General features: G+C 57.8%; 1 protein-coding gene across 2 annotated transcripts; it reads right to left on the reverse strand.

The window, feature by feature from the left end:
- Positions 1-6806: 6806 nt before the first annotated feature.
- Positions 6807-27833, reverse strand: EHD1 (EH domain containing 1). Of its 2 annotated transcripts, XM_065881511.1 has the most exons (6): positions 27815-27833; positions 26246-26672; positions 22632-22729; positions 10469-10881; positions 7995-8159; positions 6807-7556 (listed from the first exon to the last, which is right to left on the reverse strand). In XM_065881511.1, the coding sequence occupies exons 1-6, from the start codon at positions 27831-27833 to the stop codon at positions 7032-7034; spliced, it is 1647 nt and encodes a 548-aa protein (XP_065737583.1). In that variant the 3' UTR covers positions 6807-7031. The 2 variants fall into 2 exon arrangements, with proteins under 2 accessions (XP_065737583.1, XP_065737584.1); XM_065881512.1 differs by lacking the exon at positions 27815-27833 and having other exon boundaries at positions 26246-26818.
- Positions 27834-27931: the final 98 nt, after the last annotated feature.

The raw sequence follows: 27931 nt of genomic DNA on the forward strand, positions 1-27931 counted from the left end.
AGGAAGGGGTGTCCCATCGCGGCCCGGACGGCCGCACTTATCCTCTCGCAGCCCCAGGCCCAGGCCCACCATGGCCCTCGCCGGCCCCTATCCTAGGTGGGGGATGCCCAGGACACTGCAGCTTCCCTCGCCCCCTGGAACAGGGGCAGACTCTCCCTCAGCGCGGGGAGAGGGGCTGGGGACTCCCGCGGCCCCGGAGCCGGATGGGAGTTGTAGTCCGCTCCCTCCCCGGGATGCCGGCCTCTCGGCACCCCCTCCAAAAAACTGGCTAGTTTCTGATTTAATGTTGTTTGCATCGTTACAGCCGACCTGGGAGACCGGTAGGTGAGGCAGGGATGGTTACACCCATTTGGCAGATGGACACACTGAGGCTTGGGAAGGACGAAGGTGAATTGAGGCGCTGAGGGTGAGGAAGCCTCGCAGCTACACCCTGGAGTGGGGCGGGGCTGGTAATGTCACCACAGGCTTTTTAAGCCTGGGAGGCCCTCCTGGAACGTGAGGGCCAAGGAGAGGTCGAGGCTGGGTTGGAGGAGGTGGGAGAGGGGAGGGACTGACTTCTGTCCAGCTGTCTTCAGCTGGGCTAGACCAGACGCCATGGGGCTGTGGGGCTGTCTAAGAGGAGGGACCAAAGGGTGGGGCATTTTAGTGGCTTCAGACAACAAATTCTTCCATTAAAAAATCTCTTTGGAGATTTGCCTCCCCCCTCGGATGGGGACCTTCTTGAGTCCGTACAGGGTTAATTTGCCAGGGTTGAGGGGGGCGGCGCTCTATGAAGTTCTGAGGAGCTGAACTGAGCATCCCTAGCAGTACACTGGGGGCTTCCCCCAGGGTCTCCCATTTGATCTCCTCAGAGACTTGCGCTGTGGCAGCGCCCAAGGTCTGTGCAATGGGCTGTCTCACCCAAGTCAGTCAGGTGGGGGAGGGGAGTCAGGATTGAAACCCAAATCTGAGGATGCTGTCATTGCCTCTGTGTCTCCTGGCATGGGGTGAGGGACAAGGGTCGGGATGGTGTGTTGAGCCCTCCCTGCTCTCACCTGAAGCGTTCTAGGCCCTCCTTAAGGGGGCGGGGCGGGGAAAGGGCCCACAGGAAGGGTTCCCACCCTCTGCAGCCACAGGAGGGCGCCAGAGACCAGAGGAGGGCCAGGTGCTCAGGACAGGACCAACTAGTTCCATTTCCTGGGGAGCAAAAGGTAGGGAGAGGGTCCAGAGTGGAAGGTGGGCCATTCCTCCTCCGCCCCTCTTGGACACCCTGATCCCCCGCCTCCACCCTACCATGTCCCCCAGGATCAGCCGTCAAGGGCCACCTGGTGAGGCCTCTGGGTCCCAGCTCACTCCCTGTGTGACCTTTAGCCTCTCTGAATGCCAAGTTGTCAAACAAGTCCATCATCCCCTGGCCTTTCAGACTCTGTCCCCACATAGTACAGCAGAGGGAAAACGGAGCCCCAGACAGCAAAAACTGTGTCCCGCTGGGGTCTTCACGGGGCGGAGCTGGGACTGGCCCTCGGCACTCCACGCCCACCTGCTACGTGATTCTATTTGGTCTTGTACTCGTTTTTTGTCACATCCTTGTTCCAAGCCTCAGTTTCCTTGTCTATAAAAGGGGGTCCCTACCCATTGCTTTGCAGTTGTAAGGCCAGAATGCCTCTCAAGACTCATTCTGTTCCAGCCTCGACAAGCAGCCAGTCCTCCCCCGCTGTCAGAAACAGCTCCGGCACTTGGGCCTGCTTTGCTAAGCAGATCTGTTCTCTGATCCTGTGTGTGGGGCCCTGGACCAGTGGGTGGGTGGGTGCTCCAGGGATGAGTGAGTCTGAGCAGGAGACCTCCACCATCCCCTTCTTCCCGCCACGTCCTTACTCACACTCCTCTGGTCACTGGTCACTGCTTCCTGGAGGGCCACCTCCTCCATAACCTCTCTCCCCTCTGAGCCCCTTTGGCATTGAGGTGCTGGCATTAGCTCTCACCCAGCCCTGAGGGCAGCAGACTTGCATTCCTATGTGCTTCTTAGCATTTCAAAGTGAATGCAGATCTGTTATCTTCACAAGGGCCCTGCCAGAAGGAGGAAGTTATTATTTCCCTCCCTTATTAACAGATTAAATACCTTGAGGATGGGGAGGTGGGAGGTGGGATGTGGGTGGTGGGTAGTGCCGGCCTCAAGCTCCTTACCCAGGTTCCAGGCCTAGGCCAGTGCCTGGCAGCAGAGGGACAGCGTGTGGCATCCAGACTCTGGGGATGGGACAGGGGAAGGCCAGACTGCTGTGGACTCGATTTATGTAGGCTTCCGAGGAAAGTCTTAGACGGTGAGAGAAGGGAACTGTCAGCTTAATGACCCAGGCCTGGCAGAAGGGAAGGACGGTTCAGATGAGGTGGGGACCCCAAAGAGGAGGAAGGTGAGAGCCCAGGGGAAAGCAGGGAACTCAGGTTTTCTGACCCCCATAGCATAGGCCTCTGGGTCTGGGAGGGGCCCAGACACAAGGCAGGCTCCAGGGTCTGTCACATCTGTACCCACATCTTAGGCCTCCAGACCCTGGTCTGTGGCTCCCCTTTCCCCAAGGTCAAGGTTCAGCGCAGGTGGCTGAGGATGAGCCTCTCCCAGTCCTGCCTCCCGAAGCTGCTCTCAGCATATAGCCCCGCAGGGCTAACTAGAATGGCAGGCCGCCCCTGCCCTAGGCCACGACGGAAGTGCAGCGCCCCACTCCTGGCCCAGGAGCCAGAGAACAAGGAGAAGCGGCTGTGGGATCCTACAGCCCTGCCTACTGTTGAGTGGCTTCTGCCTCTCTGGGTCTCTGTCTCAGTACGCAATAGAGAACTGCCCCAGCTCAGGAGTGGGCGGCAAGTGGTACAGGGAGCGGCCTGCAGTAGTGGCTGGAGCTTGTCTCTCTAGGAGGAGCACGTGGGTGGAGGGTCGGGAGCTCATGTAGAGTTGCGCTGCTGCTCAGGCCTCCAGGTTTGGCTGAAATGTGTGTATTCCCTGGCGGTCCAGTGGTTAGGACTCCGCACTTTCGCTGCCGAGGGCATGAGTTTAATCCCTGGTCAGGGAACGAAGATCCCGCAAGCCGCGAAGAGAAGCAAAAAAAAAAAGTGTGTCTGCTGGGGTGGCTTGCGGGGAGGGGCTGATGCAGACGGTGGGGTTGAGGGTCCCCACTCCCCACGCTAGTCCTTCGCAGCCGCCCACGCCCACTCCCTGCCCACCCCAGCACACCAAGGTTGTGTCCTTTGAAAGGTCCACACTCCAGATGGGTGGACATATGGTGATTTCATCATCCTGGCTTTTCTTCCAAAAACAACCTCTGTGCTGCTCTAACACGCCACAGGGGCTCCCAGGCTCCAGGGCCACAGCAGCTGCAGCCCCATGTGGCTTTATAATTATCAACCCCTCTGGGAGCACAGGAAGCCAGGCCCAAGCCCCCTCGGCCCCCACCCCTCTGGCCCTTGGGCGCCGCCAAGTCTGCAAGTTGCTTTAGGGAAGGGTGGGTCCTGCCTGCTTTGTTCTGGGAGTTGCGTGGGGAGCTGGGCTCCCTGCACCGACCCTCACCCGCACCCTGATCGGCCTCCCCGAGGTGCTCAGGAAAGGTGGCCACTCAAGTCGGGTATCCATGGGCCCTGCCTCTGGGAAGCAGGGGTCACTGTCTGCATCGGACATCTGAGGGGAGAGGAGCCGACGGCTGAGCCCCAGCAAGTGGCAGAGCTGGGATTCGAACTCCTGCCTGTCTGCCCTGAGGTGCTGCTTTGAATGCTGAGGGGCAGGACTGATGGGTGGGCTTCCTAACCTTGCCACAGCCTGGTGGCCTTGAGCAAGTCCTCTGACCAGCCCACGTGAGATATTAAGAGGGCACTGGGTGGGAGTCACGATTAACCCTTGGTTTACCAAAGAGCAGAAGAAATGTTTATTGCTCTCACCCGGAACCTCCAGGTGTAAAACAGAGCTGCTGTGTGGCGCCCGGAGGCAGTGGGTGGGCCCCCGTGTCCCCTGGGCCCTGGGCCCTGAGGTCCCTGGGGCTCGCAGACTTGGTGGCGCCCAAGGGCCAGCGGGGTGGGCAGACTGCCCCAAAGGTCTCTGATGCCAGGTGCGCTGGCAGCCAGGTGGAGCCCTGTCCTGACCCCAGACCAGCCTCTGAAGAGGGGGCCTTTCACCCAGGGCCCTGGCCAGCTAGGGAGCTGGGGAGGAGGCAAGGGATGCGGGCTGGTCCCCGGGAGAGTGGTCACACCTTAGTGCACCCCACTGGCCCTCCTGAACCCCCTTATGGCCGGGAGAGGACTCCCCCACAGCCTGTAAAACCCCAACCAGGCCCCAAGCTCCAGGGTTGCACGGGGGGGCAGATGCCTGCCCTCGGCCCCTCTTCCAGCCTCAGACCAGCAGTCACTTTCTGGGGCAGCCTTAGGGGGTTCACCGCCCCCTGCCACCTCATGCTGGGACATGCGGGGGTGGGGGGACCAGAAGCATGGTCCTGTGTTCTCTGTGTTCTAACAGCTTCAACAAGCATCTCCCTGTCTCGGGTGACCCTGGAAATTGACGGGCTGCCCAAAGCTTTCAGGGGCCCAGGCTGGAGTGACGGCATTTAAGCTTCAAGGTGCGTTTCTCAAACCTGAGTCTACAGCTGCAGACTTTGGGGGATGAAGTCAGCCATCAGCTTTGTTTTTCCTTTGAAAGTGTATTTCCCATTAGAAGCACAGCGGAGTGCCCCATCTGGGGTTGAGCTGACCCAGGTTTGAATCTCCTCCCGTGACACTCGCTCTTCAAGCTCACCTGAGTTCTTGGCTGTGACATGGAGAGAACGCTGACCTCCTGGGTCACGAGGATCAGGGTGAACCATGTGAATGGTGCCGGGAGGGTGGGGAGCCTCTGCGGCCGTCAGACTGGACGCCCGCCACCTGGGCTAGAGCACTCAGCCTGGCCCTCAAAACCCGCAGGCAGCTGTTCACGTCCTGCCTTTTGCCACAAGTGTGCCTGGAGCAGTCTCCCCCCTCCGACTGCGCCTCAAATCTGCACCCTTCCACGGCATCGGCTCCCAATTTGTCACCCTCCCCTCTGTGGGTACGAACAGTCCATCTGCCACATCGGCTGGCCCACCCTTTGTAGTTTTGTTGCTGGTGTTACCTGCTTGGTCCGCCTTCAAAGTACTGGCTTCTCTAAACGACCCTGGGGCCAGCACGGAGCCCACGATATACCCTATCTGCCTGACCCCTCCCAGTGCCCTGAGCCCCATGGGCGCCCACCTGTCCGTCCACAGCTAGGGCGGAGCCCAGGTTGAAGGAGAGGCTGTGAAGATCACAGGGTGGGGGGCGCCTGCTCCCCCAACCCCTGGGGGGCACAGCCTAGTCCTTAGTCATCAGAGGCTCTCCCAACTTCTTCACCCCATCCTTCCCTCAAACTATTCCTGCTCAGCCCCCATCTAGCATAAGGAAAGGGGGTCGTCAGCCCCATTTGCAGGCCTCACCCGCCAGGCTTGCCAATCTGTCTCCGCTGGAATCTTGGCCCCCGGAGTGCTCTGCCAGTGCCCCCGCAGGCACTGCGGGGAGCAGGCCCCGGGAAGAGACATCTCAGCACCAGAGGCCAGCTTCAGCACAGTTAAACTTTTATTAATGCAAGAAAAAAAAGTCCGGTCTTCAGTTTGCTTTTCCTTCCCACAGGCAAGTGTGGTTAAGCCACTGCACCGTAAACAGTGAATTCCCATCGAGGACACGGTGTGGGATGGTGGGCCGAGGCTGCAGGTAACATGGCCAGTTCCTGGAGACTCGGGCCCAGCAGAGGCCTAGCAAGCAGCACTAGGAGGGTGGGCCGGGGTCAGAGGTCAGAGTGGAGGAGTCCCTGAGACCCCCGAGGGCGTGCCTGCTGGGAAGCCTGCTCCCCACCCCCCTCCCCGCCACAGTGGCTCTGTGATGACGGCTCCAGGCCCCGGCGGCTGACCACTGGCCGACAGGTATGTCCAGGCCCCCAACAGCCCAGTGGAGGCAAAGCAGAGTGGCCGCTGGCTGGCTCGGGTTTCCAGCTGTTCAGCCTGGGGGCCACTATACTTAGGACATCCACGTGGAGCACCGCCCTCCTTTGCTCAACGGGAGGAAGTCAGGTGGGAGGGGGAAGGGGCTGGGCTGTCCCTGGTCCCTCTGTCTGGCCACCAGGCCCGGGCTGGAGCACCAAGCCACACCAGGTTCGTGAGGACCCACCGCCCACCAAGGGTGGGACAGAGAGGTGTACCAGAATGTCCTAGGAAAGTGAGAGGGTGAAGCAGGAAACACCGCCTCTGGGGTCTCCGGCAGGGTGTGCTCTGCACGCACCCCACATCTAACGGCTCCTGAGTGGAGCTGTCCCCTGGCTGGAGCGTGGGGAAGGAGACAAAAATCACAGCTTCTGAACAAGTGGTTGGGAACTTACTGGAAAATTCAGTCAAGTATGAAAGGTGTCGCTTTAGAGAACAAAAACTAGCTTATGTATTTCTCTGGAAGATGTTCTCTCACACCCACCCGTCCCCCGGACTCCCCGCAAACAGGCAGCTGGGTCGTGTGACTGTTGAGCCAGGGGACACGAGAGCGAAGGCAGGGCCTGTGGACAGGGGGCCGCTGCGAACGGAAGGAGGAAGGCACAAGAAGAACCAACTGAATCTGGGAGCAGAGGCGGGGGCAGGGCCGGGTGGAGAAGGAAGCCACTGGCCGAGCGACTCAGCCTGAAACAGCCGGGACCCGCGTCCGCGTCCCTGTCTACACGCCGGCCGCAGCTGCAGGACGGGCGAGCCAGGCGACTTCCCCGGCAGGAGGTACAGAGGCTGTGCGTGTGTGGGGCTGCTGGCCGGAGGAGGAGGCAAGAAACAACGCTGCCTCTAACGTTATATATTAAAAATATCCATGGTTCTTATGCACAAAATTCCACCGTTGACCTACGAGTATCACCCCTGCCTCCCCAGGAGCAGCCTTAAGATAAAGGTGGTGGTTTTCCTTTGCGAGCTGAGGAAACATCGCCGTCTTTATGGTCTTGGGAACTGCCGGCCACCCCCTCCCCTGCAGCCTCTGCCTGGCCGGCCGCTGGGAGTAGGGGCCGCTCACTCGTGCCTCCGCTTGGAGGGCGGGATCAGGTGCGGAGGCAGGTCGGCGGGCAGCTCGTGACCCTCTAGCTTGACTTTGATGAGGTGGTTGGCCAGGGCGAACTCCTCGTCGTCCAGCAGCCCGTCCCGATCCACGTCGGCCAGCTTCCAGATCTTCCCCAGCACCGTGTTGGGAAGCTTGGACTTCACCATCTCCTTCTTGGCGTTGGCGCCTGTGATCTTGCCATTGACGGGCGACAGTGTGTAGAAGATCTCGTCGTAGGTGGGCTTGTCCTTGCCCACCACCCACTCGACGTCGTCGATGCCCTCGCCGGCCCCCTCGCCGTAGCCGTGCCCGAAGGGCCCGTTCATGGTGCCGTCGAAAGCACCGCCCTTCACGACCTGGGCAGGCATCAGGGACTCCTCCTGGCGTACAATCACCATCAGCCGGGCGATGTCGTTGGCCAGCATGTCGTCCACCGTGTCCAGCAGCTTGGGCTTCAGGGCCTGGAACTTGCTGAAGTCCTGGGTCTGCAGGAGCTCCTGTGGTGGGAGTGGAGGAAGGACAGGGTTGGGTCGGCCCCTCCCGGGCTCCGGCACGGAGGGTGCAGCAAGAGTTCCCGAGCAGAAAGATCTGGCTCCGCGTCACGGCCCCAACCACTTAACATCTTGGCTCCCCCTTCTCTAAGTCGGAGGTAAAAATAGTCCCCTCCGTGCAGGACTGTGGTGAGGATTAACTGGGAGGAGGCTGGGGTGCCTGGCGCAGCCCCGCCCTCCCCCTCCCCCTCCGGGTGAGTCACCACATTCCCCTGTGAGGTGTCACGGACTGGGTCAACTTCTCCGATGATCGGGGTGGGGCGCCGGTGATTAATCGGGCCGCTTTCACGTTGGGAGGCCCCGCCCCATGGAGCCGGGGTTCCCTCCAGAACCACCGCCCCAGTGCCCCAGCCGTACCCACTCCCATCCGAGGGGCAGCCGTACCTGCATCTTGCGGAGGCTGGGGAAGTCGCCGGGGGAGATCTGATGCTCCCGCTCAACCTTCTGGTAGATCTCGCCCAGGTTGTTCACCAGCTCTTTCTTTTTGCTCTCTTTACCGAAGACATTGGGCATCTCCTTCTTGAGGGAGCTGATGATGTAGGCGTGGACCTGTGAAGACAGAGAAGGGGTGGGTGTCGGGTGCTTCCTGGACACCTTGTTGGGAGCGTGGCCTGCACCTGTGCCGCCCTGCAAAGCTGGACTGTAACCCGGGACAGCTAAGCACAGCCGCAGCCCAAAGCCCGTGTTCTTACCATTTCTCGGCACGCACAGCCCTCCCCGATGGCTCCTCTGCACATCAGAGACACCGAGCGCATTCCTACCAAGCCGGGCAGAGCCGTGCCATCCTGCTTATACAAGTCTGTGGATGCGGGTGCCATGAACTCCAACACGGCCTGAGTTAAGCCCCACTTTATCATCTTGACAGCCTCGGGGATGACTAAGGGTTAGGAAAATCCCACAAGGCTTTCCCCAGATGTTTCAGGCTTTACGCAGTACCTTGGGTAGACATCTGCCAATGAAGGGTGGCACATCCTTCCCTTCCCCACAGCGGGCCAGTAACTCTGGCAACCTGGCAAAGGCACAGCCCTCAAATCCCTCTGCCTTGCCAAGCAACGTCCTGCCGAGGAGGGCTGCAGCCAGCCAGCCTCACACCCCCTTCTCCCAGACTGCCAGCTCCACCCCCCAAAAAACCTCTCCGCTGGCCTGACCTTGTCTGCCGTGGGCTGCGACCTGGCTGAGAACTGCCCCAGGGAAGCAGGCTGGTCACAGAGTCACAGTCACAGCTCTGCCCATCACAGGCCAGCAGAGAGAGCGACTCAGTCCAGGAAAAGGAAACAGTCTCAAAACAGCAGGTGCAGGACAAGATTGGAGAGGCTGGGGCTTTCCAGGCAGGGTGACTCAATGTGCCCAAGGGCCACGCGATTATACACCATCTCTGTAAATGAGCAGGCAGGGCCTGAAATCGGCCCTTTGTTCCGTCCTGGAGGGAGGCTGAGCGATGAGAGCACTGGAAGCCCTGCCGGGAGAGGGGCTGGAGGGGAAGGAGGGGAGCTGTGCTGCCCTGAGGCTGAGCAGAGGCTGGACTGGAAAACAGGAGGCCAGTCTCTCCTCCACTCACCACCTCTTCCCCTTCAGCTCAGGACATCGCTTGGCCCTTCGAGGCCAGGAGCCAGGTATGTGGATTTTCTCATGGGCTCCTTTCTCAGAACCAGTTCCACTCATCAGGAAGCTTCCAGAAGTGAGATATCTACAGAAACGTGCAGCCCTGTGCCCTCCAGAGCAGGGTGCGGGCATCTTTACTTTGCACACAGGTCACCAGGGGACTGTGTCCAAATGCAGATTATGGTCCAGTAGGGCAGAGGTGGGGCCTCAGAACCTATGCTTCTAGTGAGTTCCAACCTGCTGGTCCTGGAGCACTTTGGGTAACCACAGAGGAGACACAGCCGGGGGTGAAGGATGCAGGGTCACTTCTTGTTATTCAGGCCAGGGGGCACCCAAAGCCACCTGACTCCAGCCCTCAAGACAGTGTAGGGTGCCCTGGGCCACTGTGTTTGGCCCATGGCAGAGTGCCAGAGCCTCTGGGCTACACAGAAGGGAGCCTCACAATGCAGTACTATTCAAAATCGTGTCCTAAGGGGACGTGCTCTGCTCCTCAGTGTTTGAAGGGCCCACCGGCGGCATTACCCTTCCTTCCCCAGCCCCAGCCCCCCCGGGGTCCCGCTGAAGTGCTCGGCCAGGCACCGAGACTCCAAACTCCTGAGCAATTCAGATGCTGTCCACAGGTGCCAGCAGGCCCTGTGCTTCCATGGAAGAGTAGGGATGGTTTGCAAGGCCTCTGGGCCAGAGGCCATCAGCGCTCTCCCTGGGCCCGCAGGTTTGCGCCCCATCTCTCCACTAACTACCTCCTGTCTCGGCCTAAGCATCGTCTCCCGCCCGAGGCCCCCCAGGCTAGCCCACCCTCCCAGGACAGCTCATCCCAGGCCGATCCCGAGACAATACAAATAAATCGTACTTTCTTTTTCTTTATGTGTTCTGCTTTCCCCTGTACGGCTGACAAGTGCTAGGAGGGTGGGGACCTGTCAGTCCCCACTGCGTCCCCAGCACCCAGCACATGCTGCGTGCACTCCAGTGCTCGGCAGACCTGGGGGGAAACGGATGAGCCCTCGAGCAGCATCCCCCCCACTCTCCACCCCCCAGGCTGCCCCCGGCACAGGGGTACCTTCTTATCTGACGCTTATATGTGCTAAAAAGAATCTCAGGAAAAGGCTGCTCCCACCGGGGCACAAGAGGACGGGTTCAGACAAGGCGTGGCACGGTGCAGCCATGGGTCTGCAGGGCTGGGTCTTGGGCATCCAATCCCGGGGCCCCGAGTGGCCATCCCAGAGCCCCCTGGGGCTGCGTTCCCAGCCTGGGTTTACCTTGGCCAGCCGCGCCCGCTTGATCAGGTCATTGAGCTTCCTGAGGGCGGCGTTGCGGGGCAGAGACTGGATGTCTTTGAAGAGGTCCTGCTCCTCGGCCTCGAAGAGCTTGCGGTTGTCGGGGATGAGGAGCGGGTGGGACCAGAAGGAGCCGATGTACACCCTGACCACCTCGGGGGTGTTGATGATCTTCCCCAGGGACCACATGAGGGCCCCGTAGACCCGCATCAGCTGCTGGGTCTCGATCTGGTCGGCCTTGTTCAGCACCACGCGGATCTTGTCCTCGTGGTTCTTGAGCGCCTTGATGACTTCCGAGAACTCGTCGGAGATGTCCAGCTTGTGGGCATCAAAGAGCAGGATGATGCGGTCCACCCGCTCAGCGAACCACTCGAGAACGGCCGCAAAGTCGTAACCTGCGGGAAGAGAAGGGCGAGTTGGGGGCGCCAGGGGCCAGGTGGTCCGATGGCTCCCGTGCCTGACTTGGCCTGGTACTTCTCAGCCTGGGGTCATTTAAATTTCCAGAATGTACTTCTGTGGACAGCCCAGTGCCCTGAGGGCAGGTTCATCAGGCCTCCCCTACTTCCGTACCCACCGTGGTGACACCCTCACCCACACAGCACCTGGCACGAAGAGGCACTTAACGAATAAATAATGCAAGGGAAGTCACAAAGTCCACGCTCTAAAGTGGGTCGAACTACGGCAAGAGTGAGGAGGAGACCCCAGCAGCACAGCTCAACACCGGGCGGGAAGAACAGATTTGGGGGCTGTTGGCTGGGTGCCCCTGCACAGCAGCGACAGTTAACAGCAGTAAGACGACCTACAACTGCTGCTTGTCCGGTGCTATGTGCTGGGCTCCCTGTTCTGCAGGACTCTCATTCATTCCCTACAAGTTACAGCTCGGGGGCCAGATCTGGCTCACTACCTGTTTTCAGAAATAAAGCTTTACTGGAACACAGCCGGCTCATCTGTACTCTCTGGCTGCTTCTGAGCTACAAGAGCAGAGCTCAGTTGTGGCAGAGACCATGAGGCCCCCAAAGCCGAAAATTTAACACTCTGACCCTTAGAGAAAACGTTTGCTGACCCCTGCTCTACAGGCCTATTAAGTACTGCAAACCACCTCCCCTTTCTAGGTCTTAAACGCTTCTCTAAAATGAAGCGACTGGACTAAGCTCCAGCTCCCAACTCTATTCTGTGCTGTTTCCTGCCAACAATTAAGGCCGTTGGTGAACTGGCCGTCTGCAGCAGGACTGCTGACAGAACTGTCTAGTTTTAGCTCGATTCACGGCCCCCCAGCTTAAAACTGCATATCCCAGCCTCTCTGCAGCAGAAATGAAGAAGCAAAGAAAAGGTGCACCAGCCCTTTGTCCTCTTCTCCCTTCCCAAGGACTGGAATGCAGGTGTGAGGGCAGGAGCTGGAATAACCACCCTGGGTTCAGGATGGCCTTGGACCATTGTATTTCACACAAACTATCAGATACCTGATTTAAAAGCCCATGGATTTGTGGGTCTCTGCAACAGTGGTTTAATTTGTAGCCTATTTTATAATTATGCCACCCCAAAGTGTTTCCACTTCTTGCACTGTCCCCAGAGGAAGAGAAAATTCTGTTTCTCACCTTTTGAGACTACTAAGGAATAGTAGACCATGTGGAAACAATGGCCCAAGAGTCTTTGGGAAGCTTGGGTCCCAGCCCCCAAGCCGCCATCTCTCTGGGTGACTCCGGGCAAGTCCCCTTTTTCCTCACCGGCAGGCCACAGGACAACCCCAATGCAGGCTGGCCCTCTTAGGAACCACTGCGTCCTTGCCAGAGCACAGTCATGCCCCTGAGAAGGAGCCAGAGAGCCACTCCTATAGAGAAGAGCCTGGGACGCTGCCCAGAAGCAGGCCAAAACCAACCCTCCACCGCCACCAGGCTGGGATTTAGACATGCCTTCTCTAGATGGCAGGAAACAGAAAAGCAGCAGGTAGAGGGCAGACCAAAGAAAAGGACCAAGTGTCAACAAAAGGCCCAGAGTGACCCAAGGAGCCACGGGGAGGGCAGCCCTCACCGCCCCTCTTGTAAGGCGTGGGCTGAGCCATCCCGCCAAGCCTCCGGGGCTGAATGGGAGTCCACAGACAGCCCACGAGGCCACCTCCACTCCGGCCGGAACACCCCCCGTGTGGGGCGTGCCTGGGGTGAAGCTGTGCCTGGTTAGACAAACATTCCAGCCACCCCGTCCCCAGGTCCAAGTGGGCTCCAGAGCTGTCTGTGCGCCTGAAGCCGCAGCCTTGCAGGCCTCTCCCTGCACCCAAGCACTCAGAAACAACACAGGCTTTTAGTAAGAAAGCCCTGGATTTAACTCCCAGCTCCAGCCACTGACTCTGTGACCCCAAATTCTTAACTTCGGAGTTAACACTTTTTCTTCTGTAAAAGTCAAATAATAATTCCTCCTCCTAAGATCGCAGGGAGGATTAAATGAGGTGACACGTTCCCAGCACAGGCCCCAGCACCAGAGCGACACCCGTGGGTCAGGCAGGCCCAGGATGGGGAGAAGAGGCAGGGCCCCCTGGAACGAGGGCTGAGGGGCTGGGGCTGCATCACTGATCAGAAACTAAGGTGACAAATGATCAGCCTGGCTCTGAGGCTGGAGGCCAGTGTTGTCCTCATGGCAAGACACCGAACCTCAAGGAAAACCCCGAATGCATGGCTTCTGTGGATCTAGCTTGTGGCCTCTCCAGGGCAACCTGTTCCCGTCGCAGCACAGGGGGAAACAGCCTGCTTTTTAAAAAATATTTATTTCTTTTTGGCTGCGCTGGGTCTTCGCTGCTGTGTGCGGGCTTTCTCTAGTTGTGGCGAGTGAGGGCTACTCTTCCTTGCTGTGCCTTGTCTTGTTGCAGAGCACAGGCTCTAAGTGCATGGGCTTCAGTAGTTGTGGCACATGGGCCTAGTTGCTCCGCAGCACGTGGGATCTTCCCAGGGCTCGAACCCATGTCCCCTGCATTGACAGGCGGATTCTTAACCACTGCGCCACCAGGGAAGTCCCTAACTTCTTAACAGCATAGCAGTGGAGTTGGTGGCAGCAAAGCCCCTGTGAACCTGAACTTGAGCCTGGGCAGGGGAGCCATCAGTCTTCCAGAGGCCCATGCAGACAAGGGAAATGGCCGGGCTACCAGATTCCCCACACTCAGAGGACGTGGGAAGGCAAGGAGCAGGGGCCAGGTTACTCCTACGCCCGCCACCAGCCACCACCAGGCTGCTGGTTCCAAAGTACAAGGTCCCTACGTCCCTGGACACAAGGAGCAGGCCGAGGGACACGGGCAGGGAGCAGGGCCAGCCCGGCCTCGCCGCCACCGCCTTTTATGGCCGGCTCTGGGAATGGCAGCTCTGGGAACGGCAGGTCAGCGCTGAAAAAACGATGACTCAGGAATGAACCGCTGCTCTCAGCAACAATGAGGCTCAACTTCTCCCCTCGTCAGACTGTTTGTCCTCAGACCACCGCAAGTTCAAACCGCAGATTCACACAGCTGGGGAGGCGGCAATGCTGAAACCGAGGCACTGGGAACAGGGGCGCCCTGATGTGCTGGGCTCGAGGCCAAGTTAGCTTTGGCCAGGGAGTGAGGACTGCATGCAGGGAGCCGAGGTCACCACCCCCCCACCCCGACTCCACCCAGTGTGGCCTCACTCCTCCCATCCCCCAGTGGCGGCGGTGGGGGGTGTGTGTGTGTGTGTGCATATGATGGGGGGAGAGGAGGGGGAGGGGGAGGAGGAGAGAGAGGAGGAGCCTATGAATGAGGTACCGGGTCCACGAGCCCCCAGCCAGAGCGAGCGCCCCGCACGGCCCTGCCTGCAAACCCAGTTACTCACCAACACCTCAAGTTGGAGCCAACAGAGCTAAGCCCATTTTTTTGTAGGTGAATGAAATTTCCTGTTTATATGGAAAGTGCTCACACTTTTGGGGAGAGAGAGCCGGTGGCTGGCCAGGCACGCCCACAGGTCATGCAGAGGGTCGCAAGGCTCAGGCTCGTGCGATGTCATCACAGGTGGAGGACCATGTCCTACCACATGGCCGCAGCCTCCCCAGGCCCACGTGACACCCCTCAGCCCGCCAACCCCTCACTCGGCCCGCGTGTCTCCACAGGCAACAAAGGCTGGACTGACCCACATCTGCAGCACCGAGAGAGCATCGACCGAGTTCCCACACTGGCCAGGCAGCCCAGCGGCCACCATCAGCCTGGGGCTCGGCGGCAGGTGACGAGTGCAGGGACCAGGGACACATCCAGAGAGGAGCATCCCGCCCCCAGCACTGCCCCAGGCACTGGGCCTTCAGGCTCTGGGCCAACCTAGAGGTTGGCCTCGGCGGCAGGACCAGGCATCAGACATCACCTAATGCATGGCAACTCCTCGGCAGAAGCAGGAGGGCACGGGCGCCCGGTGACGAAGACACCACAGCCATGCACCAGGTGCGGACGCCATGCTGCAGCTTCATCCGCCTCGGGAGGGGCAGTTGTGAGGTGCGGACACCCACAAAGGACACAGACAACACAGCCGGAGCAGGTTAACTGGAGAGAAAGGGCTGACCCTGCGACGGGAGTAAAAGCCAGCACTGATAAGAGACAAGCTCTGGCTCGGAAAGTTCTGGGACCTTGAAGACATTATGAAATGATGAAATAAGCCAGTCACAGGGGATGATTCCACTGGTATAGGCTCCTCCTCTCTCTCCTCCTCCCCCTCCCCCTCCTCTCCCCCCATCATATGCACACACACACACCCACCCCCCACCCCCCCTGCCGCCACTGGGAGACAGAAAGTAGAACGGTGGGGGCCAGGGGCTGCAGAGGGGGAGAGAAGTTGTAGCTTGATGGGGACAGAGTTTCAGTTTGAGAAGAGAAAAAAAGTTCTGGAGGTGATGGTGGTGATGTTTGTACAACAATAAGAATGTACTTAATGCCACTGAACCGTGCACTTAAAAATGGTTAAAATGGGGCTTCCCTGGTGGCGCAGTGGTTGAGAGTCCGCCTGCCGATGCAGGGGACGCGGGTTCGTGCCCCAGTCTGGGGGGATCCCGCGTGCCGCGGAGCGGCTGGGCCCGTGAGCCATGGCCGCTGAGCCTGTGTGTCCAGAGCCTGTGCACCGCAACAGGAGAGGCCACAGTAGTGAGAGGCCTGCGTACCGCAAAAAAAGAAAAGGTTAAAATGGTAAATCTTACGTTATGCATATTTTACACGGGCTGTGTAGACGGGACGCCCAAGCCTGCCTCTCACCTTGGCTCTGTTCCCACCAAGCCTCCTGCAGGGCCCAGGTGCTCCAGGGGTCCTGCCTCTGCAGTGCTGGCTGCCCTCCTCACCGGGTCTGCCTTCCCACCCTCCGACACCGAGGTGAAGGGGGAGCAGTTGTGATGTGTCCTCGCCCTAGCCCAGCACCCTCCAAACACAGGTAGTTGCGGTAGTGGGGGAAACGCTGCTTCAGACATTCCAGAAGTTTCTAGAATGCAAACAATAGAGGGTTTGTCTCCAATCGACTTTTGTTTCCTGCCATTCAACCTGCGTGGGCCTCTGCGTTTCTTGCCACGGCTCCCATCACCACGCTTAACCCGTGCCGGGGCCAGGAGGAAGGGGTGCAGGAACGCAAGAGAGATTAAAGAGCTAAGAATCTACACCGTGAGGACTTGTTCTGAGCTTCCTTAAGCTAACGTTCTTAAGGGAAGGACCCTTCTAGAGGCACAGAGGTTGGGAGAAAGGGGCCTCCCACGTCTAGGCAGTTACCCGAGAGAAAGTGAGAAATTGGGACTTTCCTGGCAGTCCAGTGGTTAAGACGCCACACTTTCAGTGCGGGGGGACGGGTTCAAGCCTTGGTCAGGGAACTAAGGTCCCACATTACACGAGGCGCGGCCAAAAAAAAAAAAAAAGAAGAAAGAAAGAAACAGAAATTAAAATTTGTACTCTACACGAATGTTTATAGCAGCTTTATTCAAAACTGCCCCAAACTGGAAACCCAGATGCCCCTCAATAGGAGAATGGATGACAAGTTATGGTACATCCGTATCACAGGGTACAACAGCTACAAAAAGGAATGAACGGCAGACTCTCAAAGAAAAGATGAACCTCAAAAGCACATGCTGGGCTTCCCTGGTGGCGCAGTGATTGAGAGTCCGCCTGCCGATGCAGGGGACACGGGTTCGTGCCCCGGTCCGGGAAGATCCCACATGCCGCGGAGCGGCTGGGCCCGTGAGCCATGGCCGCTGAGCCTGCGCGTCCGGAGCCTGTGCTCCGCAGAGGGAGAGGCCACAACAGTGAGAGGCCCACATACCGCAAAAAAAAAAAAAAAAAAAAAAAGCACATGCTAAGTGCAAGACAGACACAAAAGGCTTCACACTGTCTGATTCCATTTCTGACATTCTGGAAAGGCACAACTTTAGGGGCAAAGATCAGTGGTTGCCTGATGAGGGACTACAAAGGGGTGAAGGGGACTTCCTGGGGTGATGGAAACTCTGTATCTTGGCTGTCGTGGTGGTTACACGACTGGTGCATTGGGTGAATTTTACCGTATATAACACAGATCTCAATAAATCTGGCCTAGAAATCAGCAACAAAGGACGGGGTGGTGGGGGGCAGCGGCAGGGGAGACCAGGGGGAAGGGCAGAAGGACTCTGGAATCAGGCCTGAACCTTCTACTCTCCGAGCCTCTGTTTCTTCAACTGCAACGTGAAGATGGCAGGTTTCCGCTGTGTGAGCGAGTGAGTGCCTGGCCCACTGTAAGTGCTTTGTAAACGTTTGCGGTCCTTTACTCACAGGATTTGTATTTGGGCCCAAGAAGCTCAGATTCCGATGGGTGTGTAGGCAACGACGGCTTCTAACGCGTGAAGAATGCCTCGTACCCCAAATATAAACCGAGCGTTTGCAGGCGCTCAGGCAGCTGCCAGGGAACAGGTGGGGCGCCAGCAGGGGCTGGTCCAACCTCCCGCGGGCAGAGCGGCCAAGAGCTGGACAGGGGCAGTGGGGGGGCTGGTGGGGAGGCGACGAGAGGAAGGCCCTGAGGAGGGTAGCTGTGCGGAGGCTGGGCCCCCACCAGAGGAGGTCCTGGAGTCTGAAGGGAAGCCCCTGCTGAGCCAACGCTTCCCCCTCTTCCAGCTTCCACGAGCTGTTATTCAGAGAAAGGTCTTCCTCATCAAAGTCTGAGAATCGCTGGGTTTTTCAGTGTACTTTAATTCAGCTGACATTTGTTGGACACTGAACTGGGCAGTGGGCACTAGGGTAGGAGCTTATTAACACACGTAAATTCGTGCAATTGTCGACAAGAACCAAGAGGCTGGTACTGCTCTTCCTGTTCTATTGATGCGGCTCCCAGGGGTGCAGCAACTCCCTAGGGCCCCCAGCTCCTAAGTACTGATCTGGGACTCGAACCTCTGTCGTCACCTGTGCTAAGGGTGCTGGGAACCCAGGAGGGACGCAGGGCTCAGCCTTGTGCTCGGCCTTGCACAAGGCTTTTAAGGCAGCCTCATGGAGCCATTCTCTGGGGTGCAGAAAACCCTCGTGAAACGCTGGCATGGAGGGCTTTTAGGGCTGGGGCATCTCAGGAGGTGGTCAGCAGGAAGGGACACCTGTGGGTCAGAGGGCTCCAGGTTTGGGCCAGGGAGCCCCTACCCGACTGTTAAGCCAGATGGCTCCTGAGCTTGGATGGAGCCTGGGATCCAGGGATAGTCAGCAGGGGGGACAACCCAGGGGAACGGCCAGCCATAGCCAGGGCTCCTAAGGTCTGTCCATGGATGGCTGGGGGGGCAGGGGTGGGAATTTCCAGCTGGAGGCAGAGAATAGGGAGGAAAAAAGCAGGTCTCAGCTCTGCTGTTCAAAGCCCTGAATCTCAGGCCCATTTCTGGACTGGGAGTCTGATCTCGGGCGGGGAGAGAAGCAGTGTGGCCTCTGGGCATCCCGGGAGAGCTGAGCCCGGCACAGCACCGGCCTGGCAGGGCTAAGGGCTCTTCCGAGCCAAGCTCTCGGAGCTCCTCAGCCCAGAGCACCGGTCTTCAGCACACTGAGGCGTGAGCACGGACTGTGCTGGGTTCAAATCCCAGCACCAACTTGTGCTAGCCTATGTCCTCTTGGGCTACTTAACTTTGCAAAGCCTCCGTTTCCTCATCTGAAGAGGAGCAGCTTCCTCACAGATGCAGCTGCTGCGATAAGCGAGTGGGGCTGGTTCGCATGGCAGAGGCCAGCAGAGAGCCAGGCATGAGGCTGGCTGGGCTCCGTCTCCTAGTCCCAGCTGAAACAACTCGACCTTGCTGACTCGACTCCCATGGGGGAAAATGAGGCCCAAAAGTTACAGCTCAGCTCACAGCCTCGCAGTGACAATGGCGGGGGTGCCCCGGCCAGGCCCCTGCCCCCGGGCTGAAGCTTCCATCAGAGAGCCTCCGGCCGCTGCCCACAGAGGACCCACATGGGAAGACCTGCTCCCTCCCAGGTCCTGCCACGACTGGGCCGGCGGCCGGCAGCCTGGGAGCCCAAGGCACCAGCTCCGCCGGGCCCCAGCTGCCCTCTGGAATGCCCTTTATCACGGGCAGCATCCAAGAATGAACACTGTCCCCGCAGGTCACCTTTCTCTGCTGACACAAGAGAACTTTATCTTTAAAGGCACTCAGGAGATGAGCACAACGGGGAGGCGCAGCCCAAGACCCCACAGAGGCTCCTACTCTTCCCTGGAGCAATTCTCAGGGGTCTCTTGCAGAGCCTTGGGTGTATCCTGACTGCTTTGTGCCTGCTCAGGCCTTACCTTATCTTTCCACACAGTATTTCCTGCACACATTAGGCACCATGGGGAAAGGGGAAAAAGTCAGGAGGGGCTAGGCAGAGAGGGTGGGAACTGGAAGTAAATGTAATTAGTGACACTAACGTCTACGCAGCCTCCAGAAGGATGCTCTGCTTCCAGGGAATGAGGTCGACAGACCACAGAAATGCATGCCGCTTGCCCAGGACACACATTTTCTGTTGGCCCAATGTTTTTGAGAGGGAAACACCTGCCTTCCATACCGTCAGCAAAGGGAGCAGAGAGGTGGCCGCCAGGGAGCCTGGAACACATTGTCCTACTCTGACTTCCTCTGCCAGGTGACATGGGACCTTTGCAATGACAGATGAATGGGGTCTCCAAGAAGGAGAGACCTACCCCTTCTGTGTCCACCTGGAGAACACCACCCCAGAGGCCACACCCAGCACGTCTAAGAGGTACCGCCCCATGGTCTTTCTTCTCCACTGATAAAACGCTGACTCCAAACACATCCCACGGTAAATCCCAACTTGGTAACTGTTAGTAGAACACTTTACACCAAGACCTCCAGGGCTAAGGAAAGATCTCTACTGCACAAGAGGAAAGCCCTCCTCCAATGAGAGTGATGCACTTGTCTTTAAGCCAACCTCCTTCTTCCTGCCCATGATGGGTGGGGGAAGGTCCCTGGCTGCCAGGGACCCAGAGGGGCCACACTGTAAGGGAGCAGGGTTGCGGGGGAATACAGGCAGTCTCCCGCTGGCTTCCTCCTCCGAGTATCTGCCATCTACATGGGTAACTTGCGGGCCAGGACTGTCTGGTCCCCACCAGTGAGATGCACCCTGCATCTGACTGGAGAGCACGCTGAGGCACTGCTCTGGTGCCTGTCCCACAGAGAGCAAGTTTGGACACCACTGCCTGCCTTTCTACTAATGCGGTAAGGAAGCAGAGGGAAGGGGAGGCAGGGGAGGGAAACACCCCAGCACTCCCAACTCCTCAGTCTGCTGAGACTAAGGCCCCAGGCTGAAGTGTCAAAGACAGCCCAGCAGGGGAACTTCACAGCACTGGTGGAAAACTGCTGTTTCTGAGTTCAACAGGGGCCATAAGGACCCTAAGGCTTTCCCTCAAGTACCTTTATGTATTTATTTATTTTTAAAATTTATTTTTGGCTGCGTTAGGTCTTCGTTGCTGTGCACGGGCTTTCTCCAGTTGTGGCGAGCGGGGGCTACTCTTCGTGGCGTTGTGTGGGCTTCTCACTGCGGCGTCTTCTCTTGTGTGGAGCATGGGCTATAGGCGCACGGGTTTCAGTAGTTGTGGTGCACGGGCTCTGTAGTTGTGGCTCGCGGGCTCTAGAGCACAGGCTCAGTAGTCGTGGTGCACGGGCTTAGATGCTCCGCGGCTTGTGGGATCTTCCCGGGCTAGGGCTCGAACCCGTGTCCCCTGCATTGGCAGGCGGATTCGTTTTAACCACTGCGCCACCAGGGAAGACCTCCCTCAAACACCCTAACTGCCAGCTCTGAAGGATATAAGGAGTGTGGCATTTGGGGGAGGATAAGCCTCTTTTTATGAGCTATTATTGTCCCTTATCCAAAGATGTGTTCACATCAACTGACCTATCTGATCTGATAGCTCCCAGTTGGGAGAACTCCTCCCCAGCGTATTCCCCCAGGTCATTAAAGACATAACTCTACAGAGCCTCAAAGAGAGTCCCTCCAGGATAGCTCAATCCTGGAGGTAGATGGAGAATAAATTCCCTTTTGTGGGTCTTTCTCTTTAAGAGTAACTAATTCAGGGACTTCCCTTGTGGCGCAGTGGGTAAGAATCCGCCTGCCAATGCAGGGGACACGGCTTGAAGCCCTGGTCCGGGAAGATCCCACATGCCGTGGAGCAACTAAGCCCGTGCGCCGCAAATACTGAGCCCACGTGCCACAACTACTGAAGCCCATGCACCTAGAGCCCACGCTCCACAACAAGAGGAGCCACCGCAAAGAGAAGCCCGCGCACCGCAACAAAGAGTAGCTCCCGCTTGCCGCAACTAGAGAAAGCCTGCGCGCAGCAATGAAGACCCAATGCATCCAAAAATAAATAAATAAAATAAACAAATTTATTAAAAGAAAAGAGTAACTTGTTCAGATTTTCTAGCCTTGCTCTGGCAAATGACAAGGCAAAAGCCTTGTTTATCAGGCATTTTCTTAAAACCAGGTTAGAACAATAACAGCAGTAAGAAAGAAAAAACTGGCCCTTGCCTCCCCTAGAAGTGTCATTATCATCAGGGTGGAGAACATAAAAGTTTAAACCAGATTGAGAGACAGAGAGCAGTTTCAGTATGCTCTGATGCAATCCCCTATTGGCAGGGGCCCACAAGCCGGGGGAAAAAAAGAGAAGCAGGGTTTCTCAGCACTGAAAATGGGGCCCCCACCCCCTCACAGCCTCAGCAGAGACACACTGCCTCCCAAATCTCAGGCTGCTGGCTTCAACTGCAAAGCTCACTAATGCTGGGCGGCCCGGAGGGAAAGGGGGTACAGGAGAGATTTGCAAGTTAATGATAAACAAATCTGGCCACTTGTCCTCAACCCCCTGAGTCTGATCTCGTTTCATTTTTACATTTGCAGCTGCAGGCTCCACTCTTAGCCGGCCCCCATGCTCCTCCCAGAGAGCATTCAGGCGCGAGGCTCCCCTCCCTTCTACAAAAAGGGGCAGTGGCAGAAATATAACCCAGTTCAGGTGCATCCTGAACCAGATCTTTAGAAAAGCTTGGCACACTCAAGACAGGAGTTTACGCAACTAGAATGGGCCTGATGCACTAATACTCCGCATGAAAACCTTACGCCACGCGCGGCACCCAGGGAGGCTACTGATGACCAGCATCTAAGCAAATGTAAACACATTTCCAAGGCCCAACATGTTTAACAAATTCCTGCTAGCTTCTCCTTTTGGCTGTGGCTCTTTCAAGTCAAACTGTTCTCTCACAGTCCTGCCGGACCCACTAGGAATTTATACAGCTCTGGGAGGCAAAGCTTTTAAACACAAACTAAGGTGAGTGAGCCCCAGGGGAGCCAGGGGCTCATTCAGAACAGCAATGCTGGCTGAGGTATCTGAAGCCCAGACACGGAGCAATCTCCTGGGACCTCAGGGCCAGCCAGGATCCTGCCTTCCTTTCCAGAAGGCCCCAGGGGCTGGGAAGCTTGAAAACCACATAAAACTGGCTGTTGTCTCACCCTGACGGCTCTTGTAACCTCAGCAAAGGGAACCAAGGAAAAAGTAAGCTCCGGCCCCCACTGGGCTTGGCGTACCACGCAGATACAAGGCTGATGTAAAATGGGTTCTCACTTGGGCTGGGAGAGACTTGGGCAGCATTTGGTCCGTGTCACAGACGTCAGATGGAAGTCGTCTGACTACACCAGGTGCCCTGGGCTGTGTCAGAGCCTGTTTACCTCTGCTGATGCGCTGTTTCTCTCCAGACAGGATCCCGGGAGTGTCGATGATGCTTATGCTGTCCAAGACCGGGTTGGGCAGCTGGGCGCACATGAACCTGCACGAGAGTAAGAGCCCAGAAGAGAGATGTCAAGACTCGGGTATCGCTGCTCGAGATGGGACAGCAGTGACTTCTGTACTCCTTCGTCTCCACCTCTGGCTTCCTTTCCAGAAGAAAGGAACGGAAAGGAGGTTTTCTATTGTCTTAAGTTTCCAGGGGTGGGAATTCCCTGCGGTCCAGTGGTTAGGATTCTGCACTTCCACTGCAGGGGGCACGGGTTCCATCCCCGGTCAGGGAACTAAGATCCCGCAAGCCACAAGGCCAAAAAAAAAAAAAAAAGTTTCCAGGGGTGACCAGCAAATTGCATATATTGTTTTAACTGGGAATCCAACCAGCAGGCTCCAACTGACCCACATCAACACTTCCCTCACTTAGCTTTTCTCCCAGAGCCCGAGAATTCAACTTTCAAGTTGCTGACGTGTTAGTGAAAACTGCACAAGCCTAGGGTCACCATTCAATTGCAGAAGGAATAGAGAAGAGTGACAACTGAGACCTTGGAATTCCATATTAAAATTTTCAACCGCTTGGCTAGATTTCCACGTTGCAAGAGATGGTCCTGTCCTACTGCTGCTGGGACCAGCCCTCCCTTCAACCCAGCTGCTCAGGTGAAGGGACTGCAGTGGGCAGCCGCTGACAGCCAGGGGACCACGCAGGCTGGTACATGGTGGGGCAGGGAAATACAGACACCATTCTCTCAACGTCAAGGCAGAAGGAGGAAAAACAGAGAGGCTGGCAACTCACGGACCACGGCTCAGCTGTGTGTGCCTGAGTTCCCACCGAGTTTAGAACAGCCCAGAACAACAAGGGCTATCCCAACCGATAGCAGAGATTCTTGACTGGACACAGAAAAGGCTCCTTTAAAAACTTCTCTGGAAAAGGTATTGTGAGCAAAGAAAATACTGACCCATTGTCTAGGAATCTGCCATGACTAGCTTCCCCTTTTGGTCCCACACCACAAGTGACCCGCGGCCCAGAGGCGGGGGCAGCTGGCCAGGGTGAGAGGTACTGCCTGCAAGCACAACAGAGCAGAAGCAGCTGACCCGCAGGATGAAGAAACCTTGGACCTCATCCTCACCGTGCCAGCAGCAGAGCACGTGTGCTGTAAAGAACTGCACGACCTGGGGCTCCTGCTGGGGAAGGAGTCAGCGGAGAGAAAACCAAAACAAGACGACTTGGCTCTGAGAAGCAACATACATAAAAATGCCTTGTGAAGGGCCTTGTAAGTTAACATCTCAGCGGATCGGGTGCTCTGCAAAGCCCGGGGAGTGAGGCCGAAAATACGAGAGGGAGCAGGCAGTACAGATGCATCCTATCCTGTTTCCTCACCAACAAGGACGCACAGATTTCATCTTGAGCTACAAGTTACCAGTTACGCGATGAGTTTACGCAGGATACTCTTAGGATACCGTGGTTGCGCCCTGCCTCCTGCTCTCTCTGATTCTAGCCTTAGAGCAGCCACTTAGGGGGAAGAGGCCGGAAAGTCCAGTCCATGATTCAACGAGTCTCTTTAAGAGTGCGAGAGAGGCTGTGTCAGCCACTGAAAAGCCCCCTTTGTGTGCCCCGGCTGGCTGGGCGGCGCTGGTGTACTACACAGGCTGACACAGCTGGGGGCCTCAGCTCCAGTGCAAACCCACACCCCAACCCTTGGCTGATGGGGCCCCTTCCGGCAGGGCCATTCATTACTAGTGTTCTGGGACCCTCTGGAGATGAAGTGGGGCAGAAGGAAATAAAAGTGTGGCTCTCGGGTCCTGTGGCACTGGCATCGTCAGGATGCCTCTCTTCGACCCGGCACCCCTGAAATGCTCTTTTTTTCAGGGGGAAGCAGCAGGAGCTGGTAACTGGCTGCACAAAGGCAGACAGTTGGCACTGCATTCACCGGCTCGCGAACTCGACAAATCAGCTAGGCTCTGGGAGCCGCCGTTTCCTGAATGAGGTAGGGGTTGCCTAGCTGATATCTAAGATCCCTCCCAGCTCTGAAACTTTAGGTCTCTAAATTCAGAAAACAGGTCATACGCCCATTTCTCCTTACAGAAAAGGTCACCTCTCACAATCAAAAGTGGACACCTAAGGACAGCAGGAGATGTAGCTCCTTCCTTCAAGCTTCCCAAATTTCTCCAGGAAAGCAGACCTAATAATGCTTGGAATTCCCAGCACAGCAGCCAGACTTTCCACTGGACCGTATGGCCCCCACCAGCTGACAGCCAGCCAATCGCCTACCTACAGGCACAACAATTCTCAAACCCCAGTATCCCCTGAGGCGGGCTCCTGGCTAGGAGAGCCCTGCCTCTTCAGGAGTCTCACCCAAAGGGCTTTACTCTGGCCCTGACTCACAAACGCCATCAGCCGTGAAACAGGAAGACAGGTTTAAATGCCTGAGAGAGGCAAAAAGACAACAGAAGACTGCCTGTCTTCTCCGTTAAAGGTCAACTCTGCGCACAGAGGCAGGCCTGGTCACTGGCCTGGATCGAGGGCACGCTGGTCTACCCTGTGCGGCTGGACAGTGTCTGGAAAGGAATGTGATCATACAGGGCGGAGACCTTCTGGAAGGCAAGAGTCAAGGATTCTTTCCTAGGCTCTTCCCCAGACGAGACTTTGAAAGGCATGTGGAGTCACTCCTTGAATGGGGTTTGGCAGAAATGACAAATTTGTGAAGTCCTTTGGTATGTCCCCTGGGGGTGGGGGGAGGGATTTTAGAATCCCCATTGAGCAGGACCTTGGAGTTCCATTAGAGAAAAGTGAACTTGGCTGTAGCACTCCTGAGAGAGGAGGCCAATGCATTTCATTCATAGCATCGTGAAGGTTAGAACCTCGGAGAATTACCCTCATCAGGGTTTTACCCATTTAACTGGGGAAACTGAGGCCCAAGTAGGTTAGGGAACATCCTAGTGAGTCTAAGCAGCCGGAATCTCATTCCAGGGCTCCAGGGCCAACCCCCTGGCAGCACAGACCCTTACCCCTGAAACCCCTAAAGCAGCACGGGAACTTCGGAACTGCCCCTGGGAGAAGTGCTGGTCCTCGCCCTGTCTGCTGCTTCTGCAGGCCGCCCCAAACTCAGCAGGCCACAGCAGATCCTCTCCCACCGGTCCCTGGGGAGGCACAGCACAGCACACGAGCAAAGGGAACGGCTAAAAGTTTCACCGTAGTTTTCCGTGACACTTAAGAAACAGACCCGTGAAGGGAGGGGTGAAGGGGTTGGTTTGAATGAATTAGGTGCGTCCAGGGGTAGTGAGTAGTAGTGAGTCTGGGATCTGCCAGGGGGGTTGGGAGTTAAACCGATAACCTGGAAAATTCTGGGGGGGGGGGGTAGGTGACAGAGCCAGGGGAGCCGGCGACGCGCACTCGCAGACCCCCTCGTAAGGGTTTTCTATGGGGAGCGGCAGGGGACCCAGTCTCAGGGAGTGGTCGCTAAGGGTCTCGCGGGGGCCTCGGAGACAAAGAACAGCGGGGGCGGCGGTCACAGGACGGTCGGGACCCCGGCCACTCCCTCTGCCCCCCGGGTCAAAGGGTGGGTACCTGTTGAGGAAGGCGTTGCCGAAGGCGTTGAGCTTGCGGAAAGGGCGCCGCGGGTCGACGACGAGCGCGTTGCCCGGCACCACGCCCTCAGTGGGGCCATGCATGACCGCGATAAAGGAGTCGGTGGTGGGCTCGGGCCCGATGCGCATCCCGGGGAAGTCCTGCTCGATCAGGTGCCGGATGAAGGTAGTCTTGCCTGTGCTGTACTGGCCCACGAGGAGCACCATAGGCTTGTTGTCGAAGTCAGCGTCCTCCAGCGCGGGCGAGTGGAACTCGTGGAAGCGATAGTGCTCCTCCAGGGGCAAGAGCTTCTGCGCGTATAGTTGCCGCAGCCCCTCGGCCACCGTCTGGAAGAGCTCCGGCTCCTTCTTGCGGCGGGCATCCTTGCTGACCCAGCTGAACATGCTGCCGGAGGCCGGGCTGGCTGCTGCAGGGCAGAGCGGCGGCTGAGAGCCGGGCGAGGGCGAGGAGCCGAAACTGGGCCGGGCCTGCCGGCTGAGGAGCGGCGGGGCAGGGGGCGGGGAGCGGCCCGCACTGCGCAGGCGTACGGCACGGCCCACGGAGCACCCTCTGCGCAGTGGAGCGCGCGCCTCGCCGTGCTCCCTTTATAGGGCCGGGCCGCGCGATCGGGCGCGCGCACCGCAGCCACGCGGGGCCGCGGGGAGTTGGGGAGTTGGGAAGGGGTGAAGGAGGAGCCCCGCCCACGCGCTCTGCGCCACGTCTTCCCCTCCCCCACCTCCCCACCTCCCATTTGCCGATTCCAAATCTCGCGAGCGCCGGTTGTTCCGCTTGCCCCGGCCCGGGTGCCGGGGCAACCGCACCTGTTTCGCCCCGCCCCTTGTGGGACGGCTCGTGGGAGTGCTGCGGCTGGGAAGGCTGGAAGTGAGAGTCCGGAGCGAGGAGGTCCCAGTGTCTGCGCGCCTTCCATACCCGGCGAGACCCCCAGTTAGACACCCCAGTACCCTGAATACGCGCCCCACCTGCAGTTCCCCCAAGAACGGTCCTCCTCCTCCCACTCGCTCAGAATCCCCAGCGCCTCCTGTCTGCACCGCCCTTCCTTGCCTCCTCCTCTCGCCCCTGCTTCTCTGACACTCCCTCTCATCCCCTCATCTTTTATCTGCTTTGGGAGAGGGAGAGACAAGAATGAAGTAGTGGAGGAAGCTGAGGGAGTAGAACATCCAAGGCGGGGTGGTGATTGGGGAAAGAAAGATGGGAAGGGAGGAGGCCGATGGGGAAAGACCAACCAGCAGCAAGAGGCCTGAGCTCCCCTCAGGCCAAGAATTGGGAGATGGACACTAGCAGTGGAGGACACATATGACATATAACATGCGGGGGAAAAGAGATGGCCTCCCTAAAGCTGCATCTGGCGGGGGGATGTGAAGAGGAAGCCGAGAGTTTTGAGGAAGTGAAATCGGAAATTCCCTATGTGGGGTGGAGGGGAAACATGGGGCAACAGTGAAATATTGTGGGAACTTAGGGGGAATTAAAAAACCCAAATACTTCCGCTTTCCTCTCTGGGTCACCACCAGTTATCATGCTTTACTCTGACCTGTTCCTCCTGCCCTTAACCAGTTCCTGGCTGTTCCATTAGGCTCATTCCCCCACCATCATCCCCGGGCACATGTAGGCCCCCTTGGCTGTCCAGGCTGGTGAGAATCTTCAGTGGGTGATGTCAAAGCTTTGGAG

Source organism: Phocoena phocoena, chromosome 8, assembly GCF_963924675.1.
Source record: "Phocoena phocoena chromosome 8, mPhoPho1.1, whole genome shotgun sequence".
NCBI lineage: Eukaryota > Metazoa > Chordata > Mammalia > Artiodactyla > Phocoenidae > Phocoena > Phocoena phocoena.